This window comes from Hypanus sabinus, chromosome 19 (assembly GCF_030144855.1).
Source record: "Hypanus sabinus isolate sHypSab1 chromosome 19, sHypSab1.hap1, whole genome shotgun sequence".
Classification (NCBI taxonomy): Eukaryota; Metazoa; Chordata; class Chondrichthyes; order Myliobatiformes; family Dasyatidae; genus Hypanus; species Hypanus sabinus.
In genome coordinates, this window is record NC_082724.1 from 24,050,813 (window position 1) to 24,062,841 (window position 12,029).

The following is a 12,029-nucleotide window of genomic DNA, read 5'->3' on the forward strand; positions in this document are numbered from 1 at the left end:
ACTGAAAAAACTTTTTCTACTTTCTATATACAGTGTAAATAATTATAAATAAGTTAAACATTTACCTTGCTGGCAGCAGCACTAGTTTCTTCAAATCGTTCTAAGTATGGATTGAGATTCAGTTTTAGCATTTTCCTCAAAGTTGTGCCAGAATCTGGGGTCAAATCATAGCCCACAATGTCAGACATCTGAGCCCAGTGTCGCGGCCTCATACCCGGATTGCACAGAATAGATACAATGGGGATAACCTCCTGAAATGTGAAAAAATCAAAACAAATCAACTGTCACACATTCGAGATGGATACAAAACTGTAGAAGCAAACTAGTTCATTTAATTTCTACCTTTTCAGGTGTGTAAAATCAAATACCAAATTTTGAAAATCGCAATGCAATTTTTCAGCAATACTAAGTCAGTGAAAATGCCACTCGGGTCAATAGATTTTATTATTTATAGGTCTATCAACGTTTTCTTTTATACCTTGGTCATTCTTACTACTTTGATTTTCTCTTCATTATAAAAAAACAAATACCTGTGGTCGAAGCTCATGTTATTTTTAGTTATTTTCACCTGTTTTTTCTGAAACTGTTGATTTGGTTCCAAAGGTTTGATAATTCAGCTCTTTGTGCCAGGCTTCAAGTATCAGTAGTCTATGATATAAAGATTTTCAATGCTATTTTCAAACCAATTCTCAGTTATGGTCCTCTCTCAGGCAGCCGGTACCGGATTGGAATTCAGAGCAAGAAATCTGTCTTCATTTTGTTTCTTGTTTCTTGACCTGATAAGTCAACTATGGACATACATCTTTTCTTGAATGATGCCAACCACATTCTAGCATTAGCTAGGATCCATATTTGCAACCTTCTGCCCTTTGTAACTTTGAATTTACTGGCCGTTCTCTAGGACATTGGGGATGATTGAATATAAACATTTGAAGCAGCTTTCTATAATTATTTTTCATACATTGGTTGAATATGACTAATTTACTTGAAAAAAATGGGGAAAACTGTTGAGCGATCACTTTTATTCTGGATGTGATATCTCAAATGGCTCTTCCAAAGATAAGGCAACAGATCAGCAGGGCATCCATAGAAATATACTGTGCGTGTTTTAAGTAATCAAAAAGGTTTCTCAAAATTAATTAGTCAAGCCATGGAAGAAAATGATTAGCGCTAAGTTATCGGCTTCAAAAGGCATCTTATCAAAAGATGGATCCCCATACAGTCCAACTCCCAACAGCAGATTGATTAAAAACAGGAAAGCTGAAAAAATTGGAAATTCGATATTGCAGGTATGAAGAGGTATATAGGGAGAGGCAAGTCCACATACAAAATGGAAACAGGAAGAATTTTTAAATTGACATCTTGCTTAACCTGGTGCAAGATATGGAGCTCAATTTCATACAGTTAGCTCTGAGTGTGATAAAGTTATGGTTAAGGAATTGAAACTAAGTTCAGGACCCGAAATAGTAATAGTAATTTGTATATCTTCCAGGTTTCCAGTATCCACATTTTTAGTGACCAAGACATTGACTTCAGTTTCCCCAATGCTCAGCTGGAGGATTTACGAATTTTTCAGTTTTGTGCTGAATGACATATACCTGTCTGGACTTGCCCCCCTGCTGACTACTCCTGTGGCTCCTCCCACAGACCCCTGTATAGGCGATTGGAGGCACTGCTCCTCCCTCAGTCTCCAGGATGTTGTGTGACGGTCTCTTGTTGCTGATGGTGCTTTCTTCCAGCCAATAAAAGCCTACCTTGACTCACGTCTCCGAGAGTCATTGATTGTGCATCAAGTTTATTCAGTGCAATTAAGGCTGCATGCTTAGACCCTGCTCTATACTCCATACACATGGCCATGTGGCTAAATGCAGCTCCAGTGCCATCTTCAAATTCGCCAACAACACCACCATTGTTGGATGAATCATAGGTAACAATGTCAGCTTTGTGGAGAGACATTGCACAATTGGTTGAGTTGTGCCACAACAACAATCTCTGGTCAACCTCAGCAATACCAAAGGCCTGACTGCTGACTTCAGAAAGGAGAAGGAGGCTGTATATGCACAGGTCTATATTGGCGGAACTGGCAGTGGAGGGAGTCACCAGCTTTAAATTCTTGAGCATTAACATATCAAATGAACTGCCCTGGGCCCAGCACATAGATGTCAGCATAAGGAAGGTGCACCAGAGTCTTCCCTTTCTTAAAAGGTTAAGGAGGTTTGGCTGTCATCAAACAATTTCTACAGATGTACTGTTCAAAGTATCTGGAATGGTTTGGTAAGGCAATGCAAATGTACTGGAATGCCAGAAGCTTCAGAGAATAGCAGACTTTGCCCAATAGATCACAAGCACATCCTTCTCTACAAATGATAGTATCTACAGGAGGTGTTGCCTCAAGAAGGCACATTCAAAGATACCCAACATCTGGACTGTGTCAATGTTTTGCAACTACCATCAGACAGGACATGCAGAAGCTTGAAGTCCCACATTATCAAGTTCAAGTATAGCTATTACTCTTCAAACATTCAGTTGAACCAACCAGCAAAACTCTAATCACTGCAGTTTAGCACATTATAACTGGATTTGAGTACAGGAGCAGGGAGGTTCTACTCCTGTTGTACAAGGCCTTGGTGAGACCGCACCTAGAATATTGTGTGCAGTTTTGGTCCCCTAATCTGAGGAAAGACCTTCTTGCCATAGAGGGAGTTCAGAGAAGGTTCACCAGGTTGATTCCTGGGATGGCAGGACTTTCATATGAAGAAAGACTGGATCAACTAGGCTTATACTCACTGGAATTTAGAAGAGTGAAGGGGGATCTTATTGAAACATATAAAATTCTAAAGGGATTGGACAGGCTAGATGCAGGAAGATAGTTTCCAATGTTGGGGAAGTCCAGAACGAGGGGTCACAGTTTAAGGATAAAGGGGAAGCCTTTTAGGACCGAGATGAGGAAAAACTTCTTCACACAAAGAGTGGTGAATCTGTGGAATTCTCTGCCACAGGAAACAGTTGAGGCTGGTTCATTGACTATATTTAAGAGGAAGTTAGATATGGCCCTTGTGGCTAAAGGGATCAGGGGGTATGGAGAGAAAGCAGGTGCAGGGTTCTGAGTTGGATGATCAGCCATGATCATACTGAATGGCGGTGCAGGCTCGAAGGGCCGAAGGGCCTACTCCTGCACCTATTTTCTATGTTTCTATGTTTCTATCTACTGGTCACTTTACATTAAATGGACTTTTTTGGCCTAATTGTGTTTCTTCTCGTTCTTATTCTGTTTTTGTTCTTCCTGTAAAATTGTGTATTATTTATGTTTTTTTGCTGCTCATATGATGCTAAGTATTTTTTCATGGCACCTAAGCACATACTGTATGTACTTAATCATATAACAATAAACATGACTTTGATCTTACTGAATATTGCACAAATAGTCTGGTCATTGGGCAACGCTTCCGACATCTTCCAATCGTCAGCGGCTTGTGCAACGTTCAGTAGAGCTGGATGTATTTTTGGGTGGTGTTACCAAGTGGTGACAAGTAGGAGACAAATTAGAGTAGGCAAGAATGATCCTTGGGGGCAGTAAAGGAGTAGACAGAAAAACCATTGCTGATTCTTTGATTATGATGTATATGAATGAATGGAACAAGGCAAAGGTGACAGTAAACAACTCAAAGTTGAATAATCACTTGAAGACAATGGTGAGGACAACCATGACAAAATCTGCAGACTGGTTCCAAAAGATACATAAATTACTTGATTTTTTTAAAAACAAAACTGCCAAACAAAATACCTGCATAAGCCTTTTCTCTTCAATCAAAAGCAGCTACTACATTCAGTTTGAAATCACTTAATTGATTATAAGTAACAAGAAGCAAATGGAATGATATATGAATTTGAATTTTCCCCAATCCACTCCAGAACATTTGGGCTAGAATTTCCACCAAGTCCCAAGACTCCAATCTACCTTTTATGAAATATGTTTTTCTATCATAAGTTGTCTGAAGTAGAAAGAAACATTAAACAGTATCAAAAATGCACTGAAGTTCAGCCTTTTTAGCCTTGGATGGGCTACCATAAGAAGTATCAATGCTTCTCTCTTGTTAATCCTTCAGCTGACAGTATCAGCCAGTGATAAAAAAAGATAAATGACCGGAAGAAAAGGGATGACAAATCGGACTTGTGACTGGGGAAATGAAATTGGGCCAGCGTACAGTCGATAAAACTTGGTGCATGATTATCATAACTTTCCTATTGCTACAATTTGGCATGGGATAATGGATTAAGCACATTAAATACCAGAATGCTATTGTTAATCACATTCATTATTCCTTCTACCTTAAAGTCTTTGATCTGAGTCATGACTGCATCACACATTGTAATAGTTGCATTCTCTTTCTTTTCTTCCGCCTCTTCTTCCTCAGCAACAAGCCGTCTTCGAGGGGCTGCCTTCTTTTTCTCAAGTTCAGCTTTCTTTTCCTTCTGCTGGAAGAACTTCAGCATTTTGTAAATCTCGCGAAAGAATTCATCGACTTCTGCCTCCATGCTTTCTCCATTCAGATTCAGAAATGAGCCATCCATCCACCTTAAAATGAAACAGGACCATAAATCCAGTGGAATACTGTTTAGTGCTATAGGAGAGGATAAATCAATACTTCCTATACCACACATGAACACAATAAACAAGCTTGATAATGATGAGTCTATTATTTTACCCAATAGGTTTCTTCAGCTACTTTTCTTGTAATGAACTCAAAAGTTACCATTCTAAAGACATGATAATTAATTAAATGTCTTTGTACCTCAATAGTTCTATTGCAGGAGCAACAAAATCCCCTTCCTTCATCTGGGGTTATTATGTCAAATAAAATTAAATTCCTATCAGTCTGGAAGCACAGTTGTGAAAAATAGTCAAACCAGATTTGATTTGTTAGAACAAGGACTTCCTTCATATACCACTATGAACAAGGTGCAAATTAAAGATTACATGGGGTATTAAAACATAGAACATAAGAAACAGAAGCAGGTTTGGAATTGGTTTATTCAGGTAGAGTGAAAAGTTTTTCTTGCATATTGTTCATATAGATTACACAGTGCATTGAGGTAGAAATAAGGTAAAAGAATAATAGAATCCAGAGTAAAGTGTAACAGCTACAGAGAAAATGCAATGTGGGTTGGCAATCAGGTGCATGACGATCCACAATATCGTAACAAGGCATATTGTGAGATCAAGAGGTCGGTTTCTTGCACGAGGGCACCATTCAATCGTCCAGTAACAGCTGTCCTTGAGCCTAGCGATGTGTTTTCAGGCATTTGAATCTTCTGCCCAGTGGATGAGGGAGAAGAGAGAATGTCCAGGGGGGGTGGTACCTTTGATGATGCTTGTTTCTTTACTGGGGCAGTGAGAAATTTAGAAAGTCCATGGAGAGGAGTCTGTAATCTGCCAAGCTGTGTCCACAACTCTCTGCAGTTTCTTGCGGTCATGTGTAGAGCTGTTGTCGTGGTGCATATGGATAAGATGCTTTCCACGGTGCACCGATAAAATCCAGTGAGGGTCAAAGGGGAAATGCCAAATTTATTTAGTCTCCTGAGGAGGTGAGCTTTCTTGACTGTGGTATCTACATTGTTAAGACCAGAAGTGACTATTGGTGATTTTCATACATAGGAACTTGAAGCTCTTAGTCCTCTCAACCTCAACACCATTGTTGTAGGCAGGCATACATGCACCACACCCTTCCTAAACACAATGGCCAGCTCTTTTGGCTTGCTTGCTTTGAGGGAAAGGTAGTTGTCATGATACCATGTCACTAAGCTATCTATCTCCTTCCTGAATTCTGACTCATTGTTATCTGAGATACAGCCCACAACAGTGGTGTCATCAACAAACTTGTAGATGAATTAAGAGCAGAATCTGGCCAACGCAGTCATGAGTGTACAGGGAGGAGAATAGAAGGCTGAGTGTACCACCTGGTGGGTCATCAGTAGTGGAGATGTTGCTGCCTATTCCTACTGATTGTGATCTGTTGATCAGGAAGACAAGGATCCAGCTGCACAGGAAGTGCTAAGCTCCAGATATAGGAGCTTGGTGATGAGTTTGCTTAGAATTATAGTATTAAACATGGAACTGTCGTCAATAAACAATAGTCTACATAGGGTTCTTTACAGTCCTTTTGATCCAGAGATGAGTGTAGAGCCAAAGGGATGGTGTTTGCTGTAGACCTGTTTTCAGCAGCAGCTGAATTGCAATGAGTCAAGGTTGTCTGGGAGGCTGGAGTTAACACATGCCAAGATCAGAGCACTTCATGATCCTGATGTCAGAGCCACTGGGTGAAAGTAACTAAGGCATGTTAACTTGTTTTCCTAGGGTGCTGGGATGATAATGGTCTTCTTAAAGCAGATGGGAACCTGTGCGAACTGAAGGCCACATTTCCCTATCTGGATAACATCACCATCTGTGGTCACGACTGGCCGGAACACAACACCAACCTCCAATGATTTTTCCAAGTGGCCAAAGCTCTGAACCTTATTTATAATGGGGACAAGTGTGTGTCCAGAACCACCCAACTCGCTATCCTTGGGTATGTCGTGGAGAACGGGGTCATTGGCCCTGATCCCGACCGTATGCGCCCCCTGTTAGAACTCCCTCTTCCCACCACCCTCAGAGCCCTCAGACTTCTTTTCCTATTATGCCCAATGGGTCCCTCATTATGCAGACAAGGCCCGCCCCCTGGTCAAGTCTACCACTTTTCCCCTCTCTGCCGAGGCCCACGTGGCCTTCAGCCGCACTAAAGGGGACATTGCCAAAGCAACGATGCATGCGGTGGATGAGACCGTTCCCTTCCAAGTAGAGAGTGACACCTCCGACTTCACGCTGGCTGCTACCCTCAATCAGGCAGGCAGGCCAGTAGCATTCTTCTCTCGTACCCTTCAAGGCCCTGAAATTCGGCACTCCGCGGTGGAGAAAGAAGCCCAGGCCATAGTGGAAGCTATTAGGCACTGGAGGCACTATCTCACAGGCAAAAGGTTCACCTTGCTGACCGACCAGCGCTCAGTTGTGTTCATGTTCAGCAACCAACAGCGGGGCAAAATCGAAAATGATAAAATTTTGAGGTGGAGAATAGAACTCTCCACCTACAACTATGACATCCTGTACCGGCCTGGAAGGCTCAATGAGCCCCCTGATGCCCTATCCCGGGGAGCATGTGCCAGCATGCAGCTCGACCAGCTATACGCCCTCCATGCAGATCTTTGCCACCTGGGAGTGACCCGATTTTACCATTCATTTCGTGAAAGCCCGGAACCTGCCTTACTCCCTTGAAGCAATCAGGATGATGACCAGGGACTGCTAAGTCTGCACTGAGTGCAAACCGCACTTCTACTGCCCTGAAAAGGCGCAACTTATCAAAGTCACACGCCCCTTTGAGTGACTGAGTGTTGACTTTAAGGGCCCCCTTCCCTCCACCGACCGCAATGCCTACTTTCTCAACATTATCAACGAGTACTCGCGGTTCCCCTTTGCCATCCCCTGCCCCAACACCACTGCCACATCCGTCATAAAAGCTCTGCACCAGCTCTTCACTCTGTTCGGATATCCCTGCTATATCCACAGTGATAGGAGTCCTCCTTTATGAGTGACGAGCTGCACCAGTACCTGCTGGCTAGGGGCGTTGCTACTAGTAGGACCATGAGCTATAATCCCCGGGGAAATGGACAGGTGGAGAGGGAGAATGTCACAGTGTGGAAGGCCACACTTTTAGCCCTTAAGTCAAAGGGGTTGCCGGTCTCTTGATGGCAGGAGGTCCTCCCCGAGGCACTCCACTCTATCCGCTCCCTGTTATGTACATCCACCAATGAGTGCCTCTTTTCTTTTCCCAGGAAGTCTACCACTGGGACCACCCTACCAGCTTGACTGATGTCCCCAGGGCCAGTGCTGCTCCAGAAACATGCGAGGAGCAATAAATACTCCCCGCTGGTCGAGAGGGTTCACCTACTACATGTGAACCCCCAGTATGCCTACGTGGTCTTACCTGATGGGCGGGAGGACACGGTCTCCATCCGCGACCTGGCGCCCGCAGGAGCAGCAGACCACTACCCCGAACACTCCACGGTAACTATGAACCCTGTACCCACTGATGTATATACCCACCTGACACCGCGCACACCAAGCCCTACACAGACTCCTCACGACACTCCCATACCAGGCACACGCATATACCAGGCGCCTTGCACACACATGAGGGATCACTGACACCTCGTGGGCTGACACCTCCAGTCAGGCCAGAACCAACACAACCACCATCTCCAGTGCAATCACCACTGGCACCTGAGCAATCACAGCCGGTGCTACATAGATCGCAGCGACAGATTCAACCACCTGATAGACTTAACCTGTAAATATACTTGTAAGAAACTTCACCCCATGGGGACTCTCTTTTAAAACAAAGGGGAGGTGAATGTGGTGAACTACATATACCTGTCTGGACGCGCCCCCCTACTGACTGCTCCTGTGGCTCCTCCCACAGACCCCTGTATAAAGGCCATTGGAGGCACTGCTCCTCTCTCAGTCTCCAGGATGTTGTGTGGTGGTCGCTTGCTGCTTGTGCTTTCTTCCAGCCAATAAAAGCCTATATCTTGCCTCACGTCTCCGAGAGTTATTGATGGTGCATCAGTTAACTTGTTTTTCTAGAGTACTGGGATGATAATGGTCTTCTTAAAGCGGGTGGGAACCACAGATTGAAGAAAGGAGAGGTTAAAATGTCTGTTAATATCACTGCAGGGGATCTGCGTAGGATTTAAGGACCCGGCCAGGAATACCATCTGGGCCAGACGCTTCCTGGAGGTTCACTCTCCATTAGGCTGATCTATGTAGGCAATGTTGACTGTGGGCTTAGCAGCACTTGAGGCTGTCAGCGTGTGTGGCATCTGTTCAAAACTCGCATAGAATGTGTTCAACTCTTTGGGAAGTGACGTGCTGCTGTTGGTGATGCTGCCAATGTTTTGTAACACGTGAGCGCTGCCACAATCGACAGCTGGTCTGGGCCATCTGATCTGAGTGCCACAGTCCTTCAGTAGCGAATGGATCTCCCGGTTCATCCATGGTCGGACCGTCTGGTCCTCCATTCCTCCTTCATCATTCAAGATGATCTTTAGCTCAGCATCAATTTCCTATACGTTCCCTATATTCCTTGATTCTTTAAAGATTTAAAAATCTAATATCACTATCAGTGGCCTTGAGGTTGAGAATTCCAAAGATTCACTGTCCCGTGGGGAAAAAAACTCATTTCAATTCTGTCCTGAATGGGCCAACCCCTTATTCTGAGATGCCAAATCTGCATTTAAGCTAAAAAGCTCTTTATACAATTTTCATCACAATCTCCTCTTGGCACACTCCATTTAATTTCTCCTCATTAATCTGAGCCTTGGCAGTCACAATTACATCATTCGTCGACAGGGATATCTCTGATTCCTTCATCTAACTGATTGATATGAATTATGAGTAACTCCAGTAGAGTAAAACTTCATAATCAACTTATCTCCAGTACACTTTTGCCCATTAATTAATCTTCAATTCATTCCCGAATGTTATCCCTAATACTGTGCTTTCTGCTTCTGTTTTAAACTAACAGCACGTGTGGCACTTTACCAAAGACTAATGTTAAATCAGCTTTCCATATCTGTTCTGCCAGGTTCTACCTCAAAAGGTTCCACCAGGTTTGTTACATATGGTTTCTCTTTCATAAATACATTTAACTCTGCTCATTCTTACTCCTTTACGGTGCCCTGTTACCACTCTCTTAATAATACATTCCAGCATGTTCTCCACAGTCTCCACAGGACTTTTGACCATTTAAGACCATAAGATATAGGAGCAGAAGTCGGCCATTCAGTTCATCGAGTCTGCTTCGCCATTTAATCAGAAACTCCTGCCATTGCTATTCTGCCATAATCCCTGCTAATATCTCCTTCCAATCAACTTTGGTCATCTCTTCACTCATGCCTGTGTATTTCCCTTTACTCCACTGTAATACAGACATATTTGTCCTTAGCTTCTCCCTCTCAAACTACAGGGTAAATTCTGTCATATTATGATCATTGCCTCCTAAGGGTTCCTTTACCTTAAGCTTTCTAATCAAATCTGGTTCATTAAATAACATCCAATGCAGAACTGCCTTTCCCCTAAATGGTTCAAATATAAGTTGCTCTAAAACTTGCTCTCGCCTCACATCCTCTGCCCACCTGCCTGTACTTTTTTATACCAAGTACGTCCTTGGATGTTAAGCTCCCAACTATGATCTTCTTTCTGCCATGACGCAGTGACACCCACAGTGTCACACCTGTCACTCTCTAATTGTGTTACAAGATTATCCATCTTATTGTATATACTGTGTGCATTCAAATATAGCATTGTTAGTCCTGCTTTCATCACCCTTTTCAATTTTGTCCTCATGGGAATACTTCAACTCAACCCACTGACTGAAATCTTGCCTAATCTTGTCTGTCCTTCCTCACAGTCTCACTATATAATCTATTTGTATACCAACTACCCCATCCTCAGCCCCATTACTCCAGTTCCCATCCTCCTGCCAAATTAGTTTAATCCATTGCCCCCATCCCCTTTACCTCAGCATTTCATGGCTCCATAGTGAGTCCAGAGGCAGAGAAGGATTGATGCAGCAGCATCTAAGTTATAGCTCATGTGAAAACCTTGCCAGATCAGCCAGCTATTAGCCATCTTGACTTAGGCAAACGATATTGTTCAGCAATAACAGGGAGCCTTAAACATACATGTATTTTATAAATGTTATAAATACCAAATCTAGACACAAACTCAATCATTATCATCTTTTGGATTAACTTAACTTCTGTGTACTCTACTTACTTTCTTTCACTGCGTTGCCATTTTAGAATAAAACCAAAGAGTTTCTGGAATGGCTCAGTGTTAACTTTGATTACTTCAGCCAGGGGGTAAGTGCTTAGATCCCATTTATGCAGAACTTCTTCACTGTTGATATATTCAATTAATTCCTCTGCATCTTGTAACCTCTTCTGTACAGTCCGTACATCGTTTACATACTGAAAGCAGAACAGCGTGTTTTAAAAACATGGTGAATGAAATCATGTAGGGATTGAAGCTGTAGCGTGGTCTTGTAAGGAACAGCGAGTGTTTATTGTGCGGTGTATCAATGATAATTTTGTTCAGTAGTGCTCAACACTTTAGTTTGTACTGAAGGTTGGGGAAAATGAGTCATCCATAATCAGAATCAAATCAGGACTGGACTGGAGGTGGACGGGATATGCTGACCATCAGAGGACCAGGGCAGGACTTGAGATGTAGAAACTGAGCTCCTGTCGGGGGAGAATCAGGACCTCAATGGGTCAGAGCCTTTGTTGACCGCCATGGCTTATAAAAAGAAAACTGGAAAAGGGAAAAAATGGGTTTTGTGGTTTACAGCCCTCTAACTGGGAAGGAAAGCTGGTTAAATTTTCTTAAGATTACAAATAAGGCCCTGCATGATGAAATGGGAAGGATCTAATGCCTCAGGGAAGTGTGGAAGGAGACCAACCGTATATCTGGTCAAAAAAATAACAGGAGATGGAGTCATATAGGCCAAAACATGCAACTTAATTTCAAGAACTCTACAACTCATGACCTCAGTATTTTTTAATTTGCACTATCAGTCTTTTGCACATTGATTGTTTGTCAGTCTTTGTTTATTCTTGATCAATTTTATTGTATTTTTTATTATAAATAACTGCAAGAAATGAATCTCAGGGTAACATACACGTAATTTGATAATAAATTAACTTTGACTTTGAGCCAAAGCAAAGGAGAAACGAAATGATTTCAGACAAACACTCAAGATCAATGAATGCCTTTTCTCACCAATTGCCATAGCCAGCACTCAATTCGCCACAGCTGCAAACCAACATTCTCTATCAGTCAGGGTCTATGATTTACATTCATATGGCTCACGAAAAGCGCTCCATCAAATTGAGAGGCTGCAGCATACAGGATCTACACAATTCCAGATTTTCAG

The 12,029-nt window shown here is 42.6% G+C and overlaps 1 protein-coding gene across 1 annotated transcript in view; it reads right to left on the reverse strand.

Annotated features, from left to right (window-relative positions):
* Positions 1-12,029, reverse strand: part of dnah12 (dynein, axonemal, heavy chain 12) — a 157,907-nt gene that overhangs the window by 102,108 nt on the left and 43,770 nt on the right. Inside the window, exons 16-18 of the mRNA XM_059944187.1 lie at positions 10,871-11,064; positions 4,330-4,576; positions 66-251 (exon numbers count right to left, since the gene is read on the reverse strand). Of these exons, the coding sequence (XP_059800170.1) occupies positions 66-251; positions 4,330-4,576; positions 10,871-11,064 (627 nt within the window). The remainder of the gene's footprint in view (positions 1-65; positions 252-4,329; positions 4,577-10,870; positions 11,065-12,029) is intronic.